Source organism: Puma concolor, chromosome A2 (assembly GCF_028749965.1).
Source record: "Puma concolor isolate L17-30 chromosome A2, mPumCon1.1.hap2, whole genome shotgun sequence".
NCBI classification, from domain to species: domain Eukaryota; kingdom Metazoa; phylum Chordata; class Mammalia; order Carnivora; family Felidae; genus Puma; species Puma concolor.
This window is the reverse complement of record NC_141668.1, coordinates 46,123,390-46,143,637: the sequence shown is the minus strand read 5'-3', so window position 1 is coordinate 46,143,637 and position 20,248 is coordinate 46,123,390. Positions and strand designations below refer to the sequence as shown.

At 42.5% G+C, this 20,248-nt stretch overlaps 1 protein-coding gene across 1 annotated transcript in view; it reads left to right on the top strand.

Annotated features, from left to right (window-relative positions):
- The window catches only part of FKBP9 (FKBP prolyl isomerase 9), a 42,031-nt gene that overhangs the window by 14,174 nt on the left and 7,609 nt on the right, over positions 1 to 20,248 (top strand). Inside the window, exons 4-7 of the mRNA XM_025929707.2 lie at positions 649 to 794; positions 4,049 to 4,238; positions 10,797 to 10,942; positions 17,475 to 17,661. Coding sequence (XP_025785492.1) covers positions 649 to 794; positions 4,049 to 4,238; positions 10,797 to 10,942; positions 17,475 to 17,661 — 669 coding nt within the window. The remainder of the gene's footprint in view (positions 1 to 648; positions 795 to 4,048; positions 4,239 to 10,796; positions 10,943 to 17,474; positions 17,662 to 20,248) is intronic.

Below are 20,248 nucleotides of genomic sequence, written 5' to 3'. Positions count from 1 at the left end.
GTCTGCCATTCAAGGTAACATTAGTGAAATGCCCCTTACTTCCTTCTGTCTCACCTGCTTTTTATGCCCATCAAGAAACCAGAAGACAGACTCTTCCCAACTTCCATCAGCACCAACCCCTTTCCTTAATGCTTTTGGTAAATGTTTCGTGCTCCATAAAGCCAGATCAAAAGTTTAATATATTTTACAGAAATGTAAGAACAATGTTTCTCTAAATTAACAGTATCTTGAGAGCTCATCAATAAGTGAAGAGCCCTATTTCCAAATAGGTTGATGCATTTTTTGGTCCATTTTTATAGTTTTCCCATGGAAGGAAGAGGGGAAGGCTGAATGTATGTGAAGCTATGGAGAACTGCCAAGAGTAGGGTGCTAAGCCAGAAACAGTGAACCTTTTGGGCTTTCCTGTCATTATAGTGTATTTGGTTAGATAGAATAGCAGGCCAATTAGACCACTGTGGTTTAATTACATGATTTCTCAATTTGAAGACTGCTGCTGTCTTTGGGGGTGAAGATCCAAAAATGCCTGTCTTCAGAGATGGGTATAGGTTCACTATTTAGCTGATAATTGGGTATCTAGAACATTATCGAGGGATGAGTTGGAAACACCCTCATAGCATGGAACTTTTCCCCTTTCTCATTGGTTTTCAGTCATAATCGCATGAAAACATATGACACATATGTGGGCATTGGCTGGTTGATTCCTGGAATGGATAAAGGGCTGTTGGGGATGTGTGTGGGGGAAAAGCGCATCATCACCATACCTCCTTTCCTGGCCTATGGAGAAGATGGAGATGGTAAGTCTTTCTCATTCTTCAAGCTACTCTCATCTCTCCTTATTTTTATTGCCGTGATTAATTCAATTTACCACATGAAACCCGCCAGACCTTTTGGCCTAGACTTGCACTGTCCAATATAGTGGCCACTAGCTCCATATGGCTATTTATATTTACATTTAAAATAAATTAAAACTAAATAAAATCTAAGATTCTGCTCTTTAGCTACACTGCCACATTTCATGTACTTAAGAGCTGCATGTTGCTGAGGGCTACTTTCCTAGACAGTGCAGGTACAGAGCATTTCCATCACTGTGGAATGTTCCGTTGGGCAGTGCTAGTCTAAATCATCGAGTGTCTCATCACTGAATTGTAGAATCTTCCACTTACTCATGGTCATTGGCTTTTCATAAGTAAGCATCTGCCACTGCCCCATAAACTGTAACCTTGGGCACCAACCTCTCCAGCCTACATTTTCCCATCTGTGAAATGACAAATGAACTAGAAAGTCTAAAGACTGTAGATATCAAGGTATAAATTTAGTATATGATGCCAGAATTGCCATTTTTCCCCCTGATTTGTTCCTTCACCATGGACTTTACCTGTGACATTAGTTCCAGGTGGACAGATGCAAAGCATGTTAGAAAAAAAACATTAATTTGAATTAGTGTCCTTTTTGTAGAGAGAAAACAGACTATTGTTTGGCAAATGGAATTTCACAGTGACTCATATTTTAATTTCAGGCATATTTAATCACCCTGGCAGGCTAACACAACAAAGACAACCTCCCAGCATTTAAACAAGTAGATATAGGGGCACCTGGGTGGCTCAGTCCATTAAGTGTCCAACTCCTGATATTGGCTCAGGTCATGATCTCACGGTTTGTGAGATTGGGCCCTGCATCAGGCTCTGTGCTGACAGCACGGAGCCTACTTCTCTGTTTCCCTCTCTCTCTGCCTATTCTTCTACTTGTGTACTCTCTCTCTCTCTCTCTCAAAAGAATAATGAACATTAAAACTTCTCTTTAATCAAGTAGATATACGTAGCGAAGAATTGAAATGATAAAATGATACATCTAAGAGTTTACTGACTGTGGTACCTGACTTATAATAACCCTAAAATAATGTTTTCTAAGCTATGTTTCCTGGCTCTGTATATCTACAGAGCAGGAGGAGAGAGAAGGAAATGGGGCTCAGCCTTCTCTTCTGTCCACTTCTACTTTTATTGCTGGGGATCTGCAGACAGTCTCTTCAAAAAGCAGGGGTAGGGATTCCATGCTAAAAGAAAAATAAAATTTGAAAACAACTATAATTGTAATCTGTAAATACAAATTCTCCAGTCTCCAAGACATGTTGTTATTCTTATTATTCAAATGGTCTCATCCTTAGCCAGGGGGAGTTTATTTCCCAGGGCTCTCAAATCCTTTTGACGTCATCCAGGTGCATATGTCATACATAGTAAAACTAGATGCCTGGCCTAATTTGAGGAGTATTATTTATTTATTTTAAATAAATACTGAAGGGGTACCTGTGTGGTTCAGTCAGTTAAGCGTCTGACTTCACCTCTGGTCATGAATGATCTCACAGTTCATGAGTTCGAGTCCCGCATTGGGCTCTGTGCTGACAGCTCGGAGCCTGGAGCCTGCTTTGGATTCTGTGTCTCCCCCTGCTTTGGATTCTGTGTCTCCCCCTCTCTCTGCCCCTCTCTACTCACGCGCGCTCTCTCTCTCACTCTCAAAAATAAGGAAAACATTTAAAAAAATTGAAATAGTTATTATTTAGTATTTTAATACTGTGCTCAACTACCTGGGTATGACTTTAAATAGGTGAATTCTATGGTATGGAAATTAGATCTTGATAAAGTTATTGTTAAAAAAAAACATAGATGCAATTAGTACATGATAATGCTAGAAAAATTTAAACTCTGGAGTTACATTTAAGGCTTTCTTTTTTCTACTAAATTAAAAAATACAGGAAAGTACAAAAGATTAATATTCTGTCACACCCATACACACACTTCAGGGATTGACCACACCTTGCATTCCAGAGTCTGACTCAGCAGCTGCTTTCAGAAGATTTCATGATTTCCCTGAGGGGAAGGAATAGGGGTGGGCTCTGCCAGAGCCATTGAAGGAGCTCAGGCTTAGTGTACTGTCTTACTCACTTGCCCAGGCCTACTCCTTTGCAAGGTATAACAAATGGCAAGTAAGAGTGTGGAGGTAGGTGGTTTTTGTCAGTTAACTTCCTTTATCTCAAAGTACTGGATTGAGTTATTTATTGCTTGATGTTGATCTTTGCAGGAGGAGTTAGTGCCCAATAATCTCTTCATGTAGATTATCATTTTGCAGATACTCAGTAAATCCCCACTGCTGGGAACATCCAAAAGAAGCAGTATGATCCAGAAGTGAGGTGGAAGCGATTTGAGGATTTGTATTTTGCAATGTGGGTGCCATTTTTTTCCCTCTTAGCTAGCTTTAGTTTTATTTATATCTTGTTTTAGATGTAGTTAATACATTGAATTGTGCATGTTGCCTCTTCAAAAAATTGGCTGTTGGTTCCAAAGAACAAGTCTGTGTCATATTCTGCAGAACCAGGTCCAGGGTTTGGAATTTATACCTTTAAATGTCTGTGATTTGCATTTGTATGCAAACAGAGACCCACAGAAGCATTTGGGCTTGCATGTGGGTGCATAACCACCCACATAGCACCTTGATTTGTCAGCACAAGCATAGAAAATATGGTTGTAGTAGTCTTGCATGTCATTAATATTGGTTTGCTCCTTTTCCTGAAGAAGTCTGGCTTCAAATATACCCGCCAGCCCATGGTTGGGCACCATGGACACAATGGTGACAGAACATAGTTGGACACCAGGAGGACCACCCAACATGCAGAAGAACATTTATTCCCTTGGCTTGAAAACTTTAAGGAATGAGTAACACCAACACAGTGGGAATTGAGTTGTAGTTAAAAGTACTTTCTAGGGGCGCCTGGGTGGCTCAGTCGGTTAGGCGTCTGACTTCGGCTCAGGTCATGATCTCACAGTTTGTGAGTTCGAGCCCCGTGTCAGGCTCTGTGTTGACAGCTCAGAGCCTGGAGCCTGCTTCAGATTCTGTTTCTCCCTCTTTCTCTGACCCTTCCCCACTCACACTCTGTCTCTGTCTGTCTCTCTCTCAAGAATAAATAAACATTAAAAAAATGTTTTTTTAATAAAATAAAATAAAAATACTTTCTAAATCTTGTGTCCTGATTTCATCAGCTTCCTCCATTCCCCTCTAGGGAAAGACATCCCTGGACAGGCATCTCTGGTGTTTGATGTTGCGTTGTTGGACCTCCATAACCCCAAGGATGGCATTTCCATTGAAAACAAGGTAGTGCCTGAAAACTGTGAGCGGCGAAGTCAAAGTGGGGACTTTCTCAGGTATCATTACAATGGCACGCTTCTGGATGGCACCTTCTTTGATTCCAGGTAAGGACATAACTGGAGCCTTTACTCATCAGAATGACTTATTAAATACAGTCTGCCTCTGGCTGGACCATGATCTGAATACTCTGTCAGTGCTGATTTGTAGTTAGTATTTTCATCTCCAGTATAGACTTCTGTTTTCTGACACTGAATTCCTTCAGAGGCTGTTGGAACAGTCTCCTTCTTGGGGCCTGGGGCATAGAAGTCTACAGGAAAACAGGAGAGGCTCAGCTTACACTCCCACCATCCCCCTATAGTGTCCTTGACTATCCAGTATGAACCCACCTATGGGATCCAGGATGAGAAGTGGCCAGAACTGAGATCTGGGTGGTAGGAGGAGGAGAGAACAGACTTGGTGCCAGGAGATCTGGGTTCTAGCCCCAGTGTATGGTCTGGCTTCCCTGAACTTCAGTTTTTTTTCCCTGTTATTAGCACCTTTCTCAGAGATGGTTAAAGAGATAAGGGATGTGAGAGTGCTCTGTGAACTTCAAAGGCTACTGCAGGAGGCCAGTTGGGTGCATTCAGCTTCCTTCTGGTTGCTTCAGAGGCTAATTACCATGCCTCTGTTGTTATTCAGAGTCCTGTTTTGTTTATTGGGCTTAGCTTGCAGTTGTGCCAGTGGCTGGAGCAGGCAGTTGCTGTGTCTTGCTCTTTCAAGTGGTAGGTATGTGCTCTTTGGAAACCACCTCTCTAGCTTCCTGTAGAGCAAACAGGTAGTGACAGCAATCTACCTGTCTTTCTGAGGTAATAAGCTTCTAATTTCTTGAGTCATCCAAAAACAGTACAGAAGAATTTTTATATGGTATTCCTTATATGGTATTATTTTGTTTGAATAATTTATCTTTCCTATTCTTAGGGTCTCTTTTACAATTTTCATTTAATTTCTTTGGAAAAAGTAATAGCCACATGGTTCAAAATTAAAACAAAGTATGTATTAAGGTATATCCTATTATCTACTCCTGCCTACCTCACATATCCCTCCCCCCTCCAGCCACTTAGAATTAACTACTTTTACTTATTGATTTTTTTTTAAGTAAGCTCTATGCCCTATGTGGGGCTTGAACTCATGACCCTGAGATCAAGAGTTGCACACTCTACCACTCTACTGACTGAGCCAGCCAGCCACCCCTAGAATTAACCACTTTTTTTTTTAAGTTTATTTATTTACTTTCAGAGTGAGAGAGAGAGAGAGAAAGAGAGAGAGAGAGGGAGAATCCCAAGGAGGCTCTTCGCTGACAGGGTGGAGCCCAACATGGGGTTTGATCCCACAAACTGTGAGATCACAACCTGAGCTGAAATCAAGAGTCGGAGGCTCAACTGGCTAAGACACCCACTTTTATTAATGAGTTTCTATTTGATTCTTCCAGTGTGTGGATTTTTTCCTAATGCAAATATAAAGAAATACAACTACTCTGCCTCTTGCTTTTTTTTGCACCTAGGTTTTTTTCCATATTTAATACATAGAAAGAAATTATTTATTTTTTATGTCTGCCTAGGTTTCATTGAGTGAATATTCCAAACTTACTTAACGTTACATTCCCCTATTGATGAACATTTGAGTTGTCTTCAGTCTTTTTCTGTTACAGAAAACATTCAGTGTGTATGTATTATTGTTATATGAGCTTGGTTCTGTCCTATACACACACACACACACACACACACACACACACACACACACACACACACACATTTTTTTCTAAGTAGGCTTCACACCCAGTGTGGAGCCCAACATGGGGCTTGAATTCATAACCCTGGGGCTCAAGACCTGAGCTGAGATCAAGAGTCAGACACTTAACCGACTGAGCCACCCAGGCGCCCCTCTGGAATTATATTTCTAATTAAGACCGTTTTTTCTATTGTACACCATATTTCTTTCCATATTAGAACTATAATTTTATTAGATTTAAAAAAAGCTTTCCATTGGAGTGACTGGGTGGCTCAATTACTTAAGCATCTCGCTCTTGATTTTGGCTCAGGTCATTATCTCGCGTTTTGTGAATAAGGAGTCTGCTTGGCATTTTCTGTCTCCCTCTCTCTCTGCCCCTCCCCTGCTCATGCTTTATCTCTCTCTCTCTCAAAATAGATAAAGAAACATAAAAAAAAAAAAGCTTTCCATTTCAGTGCATTGGGATCTAGTCTGTCCTAACAGCTACATAATATTCTTTATATGGATTTGCCTTAATTTAGGTAATCAATCCCAATTGTTTTCTACCTTTTACTGAAGTATAATTAACGTACAGTGTAGTTTCAGGTGTGCAACATAATGATTCAACAATTCTATATATTACTCAGTGCTCATCACGATAATCATAGTCCCATCTGTTGCTTTCTACCTTTTGATATTCTTTTTAAATTTAAGGTTTATTTATTTTGAGAGAGAGAGTGAGAGAGAGAATCCCAAGCAAGCTTCACACTGTCAGCCCAGAGCCATGGGGCTCGAACTCATGAACCATGAGATCATGACCTGAGCCAAAATCAGGTTGGATGCTTAACAGATTGAGCCACCCAGGTGCCCACCTTTTGACATTCTATGTAGGGCTGCAGTAATTATTTTTGCAGCTAAATCTTAACGTGTAAGATTGTTTCCTTGGGATACATTTCTAGAAGAATCTCTGGAACAAAGGTATTTGGGGTTTATTTTCAAGAATTTTTTTAAGTTTATTTTGAGAGAGAGATGTGGGAAGGGACAGGGAGAGGATCTCAAGCAGGCTTCCTGCTGTTAGGGCAGAGCCCAGTGTGGGGGTTGATCTCATGAACGGTGAGATCATGACCTAAGCTGAAGTTGGACCCTTAACCGACTGAGCCACCCAGGCACCCCTGGGTCAAAGGTATTTTTATAGTTTTTTGTATACACAACCAAGTTTTCCTCACCAAGCCTTTACTCACCATCAGTATCTAAAAATGCCCCATCCCCTCAAACTCAGTGACATTGAGAATCATTTTTAAATAATCTTTGCGAATTTTTAGGAAAAAAAATGGAACCTTATAGATTTCATCTGTATTTCTTCATTGCTACTGAGGTTGAAATTGTTTTAAATGTTTATTACTAGACCATTTGGATACCTTCTTTTATGATTTACCTGTTTGTGTCTTTTGTCTGTTTTTATGTTAAAGATACTGGTATTTGTCCTTTCCTTATCAGTTTGAATATATGAAGACCTCTATACATTAAAGATAGTAACCCTTTTATGGTTGTATATTGTTGAAGGAATATTCCTTATTTTTTTGCATTTTAATTTTTGTTATTGTGATTTTGGACCTATTTAAATGTAAACTTTTTATGTTGTTAAATACATTTAACTTCTTTATGGTTTCCTTTACTCTTACATAAATTCTTATATATTCTGTCTTTGGAGGCTTGGTAAAAATAAAAAATCTGTCCCCTCCCCTGGAGTACATAAACATTTGTCTATATTTTCCTTAAGCCTTTTTAATGGTTTTAAGGTTTTACCCTTTAAAGTATTCCTTATTGGGGCATCTGGCTGGCTCAGTTGGTAGAGTATGTGACTCTTGATCTTGGGGTCATGAGTTCAAGCCCCATGTTGGATGTAGAGCTTCTTTCTTTTTATTTTTAGAGAGAGTGAGAGAGGACAAGCAGGGGAGAGGGACTGAGGGAGGGGAGAGAGAATCCTAAGTAGGCTCCACCCAGAGCCGAACGTGGGGCTCAATCCCACAACCCTGGGATCACGACCTGAGTCAAAATCAAGAGTTAGATGCTCAACTGACTGAGCCACCCAGGCACCCTGATTATGTACTAAATTCTTACACATACTTTTGGGTCTTTGTCTAAAATTTATACCCTTTTTTATTGACCTAGCTGTGTATAGGCCAATACCACACTTTTAACTATAGTTGCTTGTTAGTTTGTATGGTAGAGAGTATTCTTTTTTCCTTTTTATATTTATTTTTATTATTTTATTTGAGAGAGAGAGAGCACAGGCAGGGGAGAGGGGCAGAGGGAGAGAGAGAATCTTAAGCGGGCTCCACACTCAGTGCTGAGCCTGATGTGGGGATCAATCCCACAGCCCTGGGATCATGACCTGAGCTGATATCAAGAGTCAGACACTCCACCGAATGAGCCACCTAAGTGCCCCTCTTCTTTGCTTTTTAAATATCAGGTTTTTAAAATTAAGTTATACACTGACGTGGGTCGAAATCCTAAAAGTACAAAAGGGTGTACAATGAAAAATTTCCCTCCTATCCTGTCCCTCAATCACCCAGGTCCCCTCTCCACAGGGAGCCGGTGTTTTTAGCTTCATAGGTCTCCACATGTACACGGTGAAATACTTATACACATTCTCCCATTTTATTTTTTTACAGGAATGAGAACTTGCTATATCCTGTACCTTCAGAACATTTTAAATAGTTTCTTTTTACAAATGAATTTTGGAGTCTCTCTTCCCCTCTCCCCACACCACTCAGATTTTGGTTGAAATCATTTCAAAATTCATAAATTAGTTTGGGGGAGCATTGACAACTTTCTAGTCCTCAACTTTCCCATTGGGGAAACATGGTACTTTCCCTTTTTTAAAACAAAATTTTTTTAAATGTTTATTCTTTTTTTTTAAATGTTTTTTTTATTTATTTTTGAGACAGAGAGAGACAGACCATGAACAGAGGAGGAGCAGAGAGAGAGGGAGACACAGAATCCAAAGCAGGCTCCAGGCTCTGAGCTGTCAGCACAGAGCCCGATGCGGGGCTCGAACTCACGGACCGTGAGATCATGACCTGGCTGAAGTCGGACGCTTAACTGACTGCGCCACCCAGGCGCCCCTAAATGTTTATTCTTGAGAGAGAGACAGACAGACAGACAGACAGACAGGCAGACAGACAGACAGAGTGTGAGCAGGGGAAGGGCAGAGAGAAAGGAAGACACAGAATCCGAAGCAGGCTTCAGGCTCTGAGCTGTCAGCACAGAACCCAACGCGAGCTCGAACTCACGCACTGCGAGATCATGACCTGAGTCAGATCATGACCTGAGCCGAAGTCGGACGCTTACCTGACTGAGCCACCCAGGCGCCCCTCCCCCACCCCCTGCTTTTATTTAAGTCTTCTTTTAAAGATATTCGAATTTCTCTACATGTCATGGCCACCCTGCTCATCCATTCTCTTCTTCTGAGGCTCTTTTCTGCCTCTCATCCTTGGCCTCTTTGTTTCCCCAGTCCTTTCCCCTGGGCAGATCCCGCCTCCTCAGTGTCCACTGTCTCCCCCATCCCCATGGAACATTTGCTGACTGTTCCACCCAGTGGCTCTTCCTGCTCTGAAGCACCTGCCATCTCTCCCACTGCTTAGTGTCCCTTTATAAGGGACCCTGTCTGGCAGTTGTCCTCCTCTTCCCTGAATCCCTGGTGGTGGCTGTTCTCTGCTGATGATCTCTCAAGTACTGGCCAGGGAGTAGTAACCTGGGGAAGGTGAGAGGTTGGCTCATGGCTAGAGGATGCTAGGGAGCCAAGCCTGGCTTCCTTGATGGCTGTGTTCCCATCCTGGCCCTCCTGGCTCATGTGAGTGGCTGCAGTCTGGAGTTCCTCGGTGTGGGGTGAAAAGGGTATTTCTCCATAGCCTCTTCTGAGATGTTATGTAGACAATCTGCCTCCTGAGTGAGGAGAATCGTCTGTTATCCTTTTTCATGTCCCTTGACTTTGTGGTTGGTCTCTGGGGGTATTGAGAAGGGAGAGCCCCTGACGGAGGGTCTTTTCATCCCCCTGGCACCATTCGGCTGGCCATCTATTCTGAGGTAGTCATCATGTTTGAGGTAATGGTGGAACTGACTGGCTCTTTCAGGACAGACTTTTTGCCACATCTGCACTGGGTGGGGGTGAGTAATGAGTGCAGATTACCGTGGTTCAGACTTTGGTAGTAGACGTGGCAGATGAAGTTTTATTATTTTATCCTAGAAACATCTGGCTGTGAGGACTTGATTCCTGTCCTCACCAAACTCACAGTAATCGGCTTCAATTGGCAGTTTATACAAAGGCTGGATCTCTCCACTGAGCAGAATGCTTGGGCCTCCTGCCAGTGACACTTGGGAAACCCAAGCACTCAGCAGAAGGTAGCTTGGTGAGCAGAAATTACAGGAGGAAGGGTTCATCCAGGCTCTGGTAGACACTGCAGAGTTAAATTACTCTCTATATGTTACTTTTCAGGCAATCCAAGTATTCAGGTCTGACATATACAGATATTCTCTCCTTTAGAAACTGGAGACATTGTCCTTGTGACACATTCTTAGCTTCTAATAAGATGCTTTCTTCATTAACTTCACATGGTTACCAAGCACAGTCCAACTTATGTTAGCTGCATTTCTGTGTGTTTGCATCTCATCCATAATCTGGCCAACCCAGAGGGCTGGAGGGCTTGTTTCTGGGAGTGTGTCTGTACGTGGCTGCTCCCACGCTGTGTGTGGGTTCTTGGGGGAGCATGTTTCCAGGTTGTGTCCTCACATTCTAAGGTTTGGTCTTTTCCAGGGTCTGGAGGCCTCTGCGTTCCTGATGCCTCATGGTACTGCACACAGCTGCTGTGGTATCGCTCGTGAGGAACCTCTGTCTTCCCTTCCATCTTTTCCAGCTACTCGCGGAACCGCACTTTTGACACATACATTGGGCAGGGCTACGTGATTGCTGGCATGGATGAAGGTTTACTTGGTGTTTGCATCGGAGAGAAGCGGAGGATTGTGGTTCCCCCTCACCTCGGCTATGGAGAGGAAGGAAGAGGTGAGTCCTGGCTGCTTCTAGGCTGGTTTCAAGTAATCAAAGCTTCTTGAGAGCCAGAATATGGAAGCTGAAGTCCCATTTAAGACTTAAATGTCGGGGCGCCTGGGTGGCTCAGTCAATTAAGCCTCCGACTCTGGCTCAGGTCACGATCTCACAGTTCATGAGTTCGAGCCTTGCATTAGGCTCCGCAGTGTTAGTGCAGAGCCTGCTTTGGATTCCCTCTCTCTCTGTTTTTCTCTCTGCCTCTACCCCACTTGCATTCTCTCTCTCTCTCTCTCTCACACCAAATAAATAAACTTAAAAAAAAAAAGACTTAAATGTCCAAATAGCTTTGGTTTCTAGACATGCTCTATTCTTTCCTCTTGTCCCCACTACCAGTTTCCCTCTGAAAATTCTTAGTTATGCCAAACTTGGAAGAACTTTGTGATGAACTCTTAGATTCATCAATTGTTAACATCTTGCTATGTTTTTTTTAAAGTGTATTTATTTATTTTGAGAGAGAGAGAGAGAGGGTGAGAGTGTGCATGATGGGGGGAGGGACAGAGAGAGAGAGAAAGGAAGGAGAATTCCAAGCAGGCTCCGTGCTCTGCATGGAGCACAACTTGGGGCTTGATCTCATAATCCTGAGATCCTGACCTAAGCCGAAATCAAGAGTTGGGCACTTAACCGATTGAAACACCAGGTACCCCAACATAGTGCTATGTTTATTTTCTCTCTCTCCTTACATTTGTTTGTTTGTTGTTGTTGTTGTTGTTGAGCCATTTGAAAATATATTGCAAACCTCCCCTTATCGATTTTTGTTTTTTTTTTTTTTTCAACGTTTTTTTAATTTATTTTTGGGACAGAGAGAGACAGAGCATGAACGGGGGAGGGGCAGAGAGAGAGGGAGACACAGAATCGGAAACAGGCTCCAGGCTCTGAGCCATCAGCCCAGAGCCCGACGCGGGGCTTGAACTCACGGACCGCGAGATCGTGACCTGGCTGAAGTCGGACGCTTAACCAACTGTGCCACCCAGGCGCCCTCGATTTTTGGTTTTTAATGATTTTATTGAGGTATAATTTATATGCCTTAAAATTTACCCATTTTTTAATTAAAAAAAATTTTTTTAACGTTTGTTTATTTTTGAGAGAGAGAGCATGAGCAGGGGAAGGTTAGAGAGAGAGGGAGACACAGAAACCGAAGCAGGCTCCAGGCTCTGAGCTGTTAGCATAGAGCCTGATGGAGGGCTGGAACCCACAGACCACAAGATCATGACCTGAGCCGAAGTTGGACCCTTAACCAACTGAGCCACCCAGGTGCCCCGAAAATTTACCCATTTTAAGTGTACAATTCAGTGACTTTTAGTAAATGTAGTGAGTTGTGTAACCATCATCCATCTAATCTAATTTTAGAACATTTTTGTCACTCTAATAGCAAACCCCCTTTCGAACATTATACAAATGATACATGTTGAGTTTAGAAAAAAGAAAATACAGATAAAGAAAGAAAACAACTCCCACAATCTCACCATGCAGGAATAAACACTGTAATGTGGTGGGCAGAACAGCAGCCCCAAAGATGTCCCTGTGCTATCCCCAGAACCTGTGAATATGTTATCTTTCATGATAAAAGGGATTTTGCGGATGTGATTAAGATCTTGAGATGGGGAGGTTATCCTGGATCATACAGGTGGCCTTGATGTACTTAAAAGAGCCTTTGTAAGAGGGAAGCAGGAGGTCAGAGAGAGGGGAAAATGCTCAGCTGCAGACTTAGAAGTTGGATGAAGGGGTCACAGGTCAAGGAATAAGGGCAGCCACAGAAAGCTGGAAAAGGCGAGGAAACAGATTCTTCCCCAAAGCCTCCAAAAGGAATGAGTCCCTGCCAATACCTCGAATTTAGACCTTTGACCCTCCAGAGTTGTAAGAATAAACCTGCATTGCTTTAAGCCACCAAATTTGTGGAAATTTGTTATAGTAACAATAGGAAACAAATGAAACTAATAGGAAACAACCATGAAGTGAAAATATATATCCACCTAACTAATAAATACTAACAAAAATGGGATTACCTAGGGGCACCTGGCTGGCTCTGTCGGAGGGGTGTGCAACTCTTAATCTCCATGTTATGAGTTCAAGCCCCACGTTGGGTGTAGAGATTAATAAAAAAAATAAATTAACTTAAAAAATGGGATTATCAGAGTGCCTGGGGGGCTTAGGGTGGCTTTCTCAGTCAGTTAAGCGTCTGACTTCGACTCAGTTCATGATCTCATGGTTTGAGAGTTCAAGCCCTGCCTCTGGCTCTGTGCTGACAAGTCGGAGCCTGGAGCCTGCTTCAGATTCTGTCTCCCTCTCTCTTTGCCCCTCCCCCACTCATGCTCTGTCTCAAAAATAAACATTAAAAAATTTTTTTTAAATGGGATTATCTATACATATTTGTAATTTCTCTTCTTCACCTAATTTGTTGTAAACAACTATCTATGCCAACAGGTATTTTTTATGATTGCATAGTATTTCAGGCCGTATTTTCCTTCTTAAGTTTTTTCTCATATATATATATATATATATATATATATATATATATATATAGGCATACTTCATTTTATTTCTCTTTGCTTTATAGAATTCCACAGATAGTATTATGTTTTTTTTTTTTTAAACAAATTGAAGTTTGTGGTGACCCTGCATCAACAAGTCTATCAGTGCCATATTCCCAGCACCATTTGTTCACTTCACGTCTCTGTGTGGCATTTTGGTAATTCCTGGCAATATTTCAAACTTTTCAATGGTTACTATATTTGTCATGGTGATCTGTGATCAGTGATTAAGACTCTGAAAGCCCAGATGATGGCTTACGTTTTTTAGCAATAAAATACTTTTAACTAAGATATGCACATTGTTTTTTATAGACATAATGCAATTGCACACTTGATAGGCTGCAGTATAGTGCAGACAAAGCTTTTATACACACTGGGAAACAAAAACATTCATTTGACTCGTGTTATTGTGGTATTTGCTTTATTGCTGTGGTCTGGAACCAGACCCACAGTCTCTTAGAGGTATGCCTGTACCATTGTTTGCTAACCTGCTTAGGACTAGTGGATGCAGTATTAATTTTGCTTTTGGATTATTTTTGCTGGTGGGATTCTGCCTGGTTTGGCTGGCTGTATACATTAATTTTGTTCTTCCAACCACTGCTGATAATATGTATCTTCAGAATTTTCTTAGTAGGGTTTATTCATAGGATCTTTGAAGTATCAGGTTGGCTGGAAGCTAGAGTGTACCATGGAGAAACTTTCTTTTTTTTTCTCCCGGACTTACGTTCCTGTTTTCAAAGTAAACTCTACCCCCAATGTGGGGCTCAGACTCACCACCCCAAGATCAAAAGTCACATGCTCTACCGACTGAGCCATCCAGGCACCCATTAAATTTCTTTTCTTCTTTTTTTTAAGTTTATTTTATTTTTTATTTTTTTTTAACGTTTATTTATTTTGGAGAGAGAGAGAGAGAGAGAGAGAGCGAGAGAGCATGAGTGGGGTAGGAGCAGAGAGAAAAAGAGACCCAGGACCAAACCAGGCTCCAGGCTCTGGGGTGTCAGCATGGAGGCCAGTGTAGGACTCGATCCCACCACCCGTGAGATCATGACCTGAACCAAAATCAAGATTCGGACACTTAACTGACTGAGTCACCCAGGTGCCCCTAAATTTCTGATTTATAAAGTCATACCAGGTCACAGCTTAAGACACGTTCAACAGATCTTGCTTCATGTCCTGTTTGTCAAGTGTCTTGATGCTCTGTTGTTTTGTATCATGTAAAATTCTGTTCAGATACATACAGAAATAGACAAATACTTTCCGAGTATTCATGTTTTGTTATGCCCTCAGGATTAATCCTTCGTTTCTCTAAAAATATATTGATGGAAAACATTTGCTTAAATTATTTTTTTCCTTTTGGCTTTCTATCAAGTATGAGACAGAGCTCTGCAAAGAATTATATAAGGCTCTGGGAATCATCGGAAGGCTCATAAATTCTGTGGTTATGAGGCTGCTTCATTCCAAACCCTATGTTGCTGTGGGGCAGGGGCACTCAGATATGTACTGTCTAGATGCTCTTGCATGGGGGCAGAGGAGAAGGGCAGGGAGTAGGGGGGCAACACCTCTGTCTTCTTTTGAATAGCATCTCCCTGGCCTCTTGGTGATGTTTGCATAGGGCCTAATGCTAATTCCTCAGGGACTGACCTGACCCAAGAAAGATGTCAGGACATAAAGGAAATTTGGGGTTTCCTCATCACATACCACGGGGCCAAGCACATAGTAAACATTCAATAAATATTTGTGGAAGGAATGAAATACTGGGCCCTCTGTGGGGTTCTCCAGCTCCATTCTTGGCATTTCATTTTGTGGAGGCCATTTTGCCCTGCAGGATTGGTGGAGGGGAGGGAGTAGGCCTTCTGGAAAGGCTCTGGTCCTCTCTGCTTATCTGCTCTGTTCCACAGGGTCAGCCCTGAACTTTTGATGCTTGACTATGTTTGCAGCCCTGGAGGGGAGAATGGATTCTGCCTGAGGGCTTGTGGAAGCATCACTTCCTGATTTTCTTTCTTTCTTTCTTTCTTTCTTTCTTTCTTTCTTTCTTTCTTTCTTTCTTTCTTTCTTTCTCTGTCTCTCTCTCTCTTTCTTTCTTTCTTTCATGTTTATTTTTGAGAGACACAGAACACAAGCAGGGGAGGAGCAGAGAAAGAGGGAGACACAGAATCCGAAGCAGGCTCCAGGCTCTGAGCTGTCAGCACAGAGCCCGACGCAGGGCTCAAACTCACAAACCGCGAGATCATGGCCTGAGTGGATGTCGGACTCTCAACCGACTGAGCCACCCAGGCACCCCATCACTTCCTCATTTTCTGTTCCCCAACTTTCACGTTACTTTCCAAGTACTCTTAGATTGGGAATATAGGATTATAATGAGAATTAAATAATTACATATAAAGCACTTAGAAGGGTGCTTGGTACTTAATAAGCATCGTGTGTGTGTGTGTGTGTGTGTGTGTGTGTGTGTGTGTGTGTGTGTGTGTTACAGAGAGCAACCAAAAATGGACACAGAAAAGTCCATTGCAGGGATGGGGGGAGGGGCTATTGGTGTTCACATATCTCTGTTTGAATTCTTTCTATAGCTGTGTTATTTTCTTCAACAAGTTCTGTGAGTTGGTTTTCTTATCTGTAAAACACTAATGAAAGCATTATACATCCTTGATTCTAAGTAATACTATTCACAAAAGTTTTACATTTAATCTTCTTTGAAATGAGGGGTGCCTGGGTGGCTCAGTTGGTTGAGCAGTGGACTCTTGATTTTGGCTCAGGTCACGATCCCATCCCAGCGTCATGGGATCAAGCCCTGCTTCAGGCTCCGAGCTGAGCTTAAATTCTCTCTCTTCCCTCCATCTCCCCCTCCTTTCTTTCTCTCTCTGTCTCTAAAAAATATAAATAAATAAATAAATAAATAAATAAATAAATAAATAAATAAACTTCTCTGAAATGATCTGGGGGTGTGTTTAACCACAATGCATATGTTTAAGGTGTCCCTCTGGCCCCCTCGAGCCTCCTGAGAAGCTGCCGTTAAATTCATGGAGCATCTGCTAATGCTGGGTTTATAGTAATACCCCACAAAGTGGTTGCAGGGATTTAATGAGATAGTGTATGTGAAGAATACATTGTAGACTATAAAACATTATTCAGATGTGAGGTAATGTTTTCAAAAGTGGAGATAATGGAAAAGAAAAGTTTACTAATAATTTTGTGTAGAACAGATAGGATGTGTTGTAAAAGTACTTTGTGAACCGTTAGGCCCTATCACAAGGGGTGTGTATGGGCCAAATTTGGCTGGGTGTTTTTTTCCCTCTGAAGTTTCTGTTAGTTTAGTTCCTCCTGCACAGTGATAGAGGACTGGAGTGATTTTTCACTCTACAGCTGGTGTTCTCACTTCACCTCTTACTTCTGGTAGGGGCCAGGCAAGCCTTAGTTTCCTCATTTGTGATGAACTTAGCCATGCATCTTTCAGGCTTAGTGATTCCATGGGGCAGTAGCTCATCATCTTGAATTATAGTCCAAACTGTGTTCTTAAAGTTTATTTATGTATGTATGTATGTATGTATGTATGTATGTATGTATGTATGTATTTAGAGAGAAATCCCAAGCAGGCTCCAAGCTGTCAGCACAGAGCCTGACACAGGGCTCCATCCCTGGAATTGTGAGATCATGTCCTGAGCCGAAATCAAGAGTTGGATGCTTAACCGACTGAGCCACCCAGGCGCCCCTCCAAACTGTGTTCTTAACTGGTTGCATGACCCTGGGCAAATCTTTGCCTCAGTTTCCCCATGTATAGAATGAGGGTTAGGTTACTTCTGACCGCCCTTCCAATTCATTCTCCCAGTATTCCCTAGATTTTCATATTTAGGTCCCTGTGTTTCTCACTGGGGGTCTGTGAGGACGTGCCTGGTGACACTGGGGAGGCACATGTGCTGCCACTTGGAGGACTTGCTCGTTAATTTCCTCTGTCTGTCCTTTAGGGAATATCCCTGGCTCGGCTGTGCTGGTGTTTGACATCCATGTGATTGACTTCCACAACCCTTCAGACTCCATCAGCATCACCTCCCACTACAAGCCCCCGGACTGCTCAGTGCTGAGTAAGAAGGGGGATTACCTCAAGTATCACTACAATGCCTCCCTTCTGGATGGGACTCTGCTGGATTCCACGTAAGGACCACTGGGGACAGTAGAGGAGGGAGCTTGGAGGATAACAGCCATAGGTCCCCATGATTCTCCTTTTCTTTCATCAGATACTGGTTGAGAGTTTTTCTCTCCATGCTTCCCCACTGCAGAGAGCTAGCCTACATCACTGCTCAGGTGCATTATTCTAAAAGTTCCCTATGAATGGTCTCACCTTGGTCCTGTGAAATTGTCTTTCTGAAAAACGGGTATCATCTTATAACTGCTTTCTTTAAAAATTAACCCGCAGCTACATTACAAACTCCTCAGTCTGGCACATCAGCCTCTATTTGTCAGCTCTGTTCTGCTTAAATGGTCTTATCTTGTGTTAGGGCCCATCTTTTGCCTCTAGGGCTGCCATGTGCAGTGGTGCAAGATGTGTACTGCTTAAACCCTTCCTTCTGACCAACTTCTGCCCTGGCAAAAATGTCCTCCCTTTTCACAAAATCTTTCCTTAATTCCTAGGAAGAATCAACTGCTCGCACTTCTGTGTCTCATAATGTTTTAAGATACTATTTTTATTAGCAAAAATTATTTATTTTTCATTATTTATTTTAGTTTCTGTCTCTGCTGCTGGTCTGAATACCTTAGAGATGCCCAGCATGTTTATTCACATTTTTATTCTTTACACCTAGCCCAGAGTCTTAACACGAAGGGAGCATTTTATAAATGTTAACTGATTGAGATGAATCTGAAATTTTATTAATAGGAATCAACAGTATAATCTAATATCATTGCCAATTTTGGTAAAAGGAGCTTTGCTTCTTATGTTTCTGAATCTTTAGGTATAGCTGTAAGTTAATAAAATATTCTCTGGGAAAGAAACATTTTCAGCCTTTCTTTATATCTCCATAGAAATCTATCCATTTTTGTACCGAGTCTGACTTAGACTCCTGAGTTGGGGCTTGGGGAGAAAGAAGGGCTTCATAAATAAGTATGGGTTGCTGCATTTATGCTGCATGAGGAAGGCCTTCTCTGCCTCGCACCTGCCCCTCTGCCTTCTAGCTTCAGGCAACATTGTGTGTGGCTGGAGAGAGTGAGCCAGGCATGGAGACAGAGCCCTAGGGACACGTGCTCTTCAGAGCATTCTCTCTGGGTGCTATGAGATCCCGTATACTAATGCACTTCTTGTATTTCATGCAATCTAAAACGTATTGGTTATTAGAAGCATCATGTTATGTATCTCTAAGAAAGTAAAAATGCCCCCAAACTAACATGCTGTTAATTATGAAGTGTATCCCAATTACAGAGATGTTAAAATGTGAAAATGTGTGCATTATAGAATCAGTGAAGTGTATACTAGCTTCCAGAGAGCAGATTTACGCGGACCTGCTTTACAACAAACCTCATTGCATTAATATGAAAAGACTTTGGAGGGCAGTGGGAAAGAAGCATGCCTTGTTGTTTGGGGGGATTAAGCCCGCGCTTATGCACGTTTATGCACGCTTATGCACGTGAAAATGGCCCACAAGGTTAGAGTAGTCTAGAAGGTCAATGGCTTGCTGTTATTGTCTTGCTAATGTTCATATTCTTGTCTGGTGCTCTGACTGCTGGGTGGGGGTAGGTGGGAAGGGGAAGTGGGGGTGGAAAACGAACAAAGGAATTCCTTCTCAGTGGGTTCAGGATATGCTTCTCATGTAGGGTGGGGAATCAGCCTTCCTGCCTTCTAATGTGTTTGGTGGATTCACAACATTCCTACAGAGCATCCGGTAGCCATGTGAGGCTCCTTCCTTTTATCAGACTCCATTCTATACCATGAGAGTCGTTTGTGGTACGTGTAAATCTACAATGAAGAGCAACATCCGGCATCCCCGATGGTCTGTTCTGGGCGTAAGCTTCAGAGTAATGGGAAAATGGGATGTAGGGTGGGATGTGTGTGGGAGAGGAAGGGAAGACCTGGTCCCACCCCGAGCCTTCCACGGGCGTTGTAAACAAGGAGGCAGGTGCTGCTGCGGGCGCTTTTTCATCAGCACGGAGAGAAACTGGCTGTGGAGAGGATGGAGGGAAACGTGGGCGGAGAGCCAGAGAGGGCAGCCTACAAGTGGGAAGCAGGAAGCTTGCAGTGGATGGGAAGCCAGGAATGCACAGAAAGCATGAGAAGAATGTCAGAGGAAAACTGGCAGGAAACAAACAAATAACTACACAAGCGGTTGATCTGAGGAAAAACAATTAGTGGGGCTTTCAGAGATGACACGTGAAAGCAAAATGTTTGCTTGGAGGATTTTCTTCATGTGTGTTTAAACTGGCCTCAGAGAGGAAGAATAAACATTTGTTATTTGATAGCTAAATGAGGTTTTTGAATATTCGGGAAGACTTTGAAACAGAGTATTCCCATGGGAGGTCCCAGCGGTCCCCGGAGAAAGGCAGGGTGAAGGTGCCTCTGTGCTGCTGACAAAGGAGGAATTGTGTGTGGGGCAGGACAGAGGATGTCCTGCTCCCTCCCACAGGCCTTGGGCCAAGGCATCTGGTGCCAGAGCTGGCTTTGTTTTGGTTTCGTCCCAGGTAGGACAAAGGCAAACCCTGTTTTGGTTTGTCAGTGCCAGAGAGCCAGCCTGGCCCTGGGAACCAGCTTGAG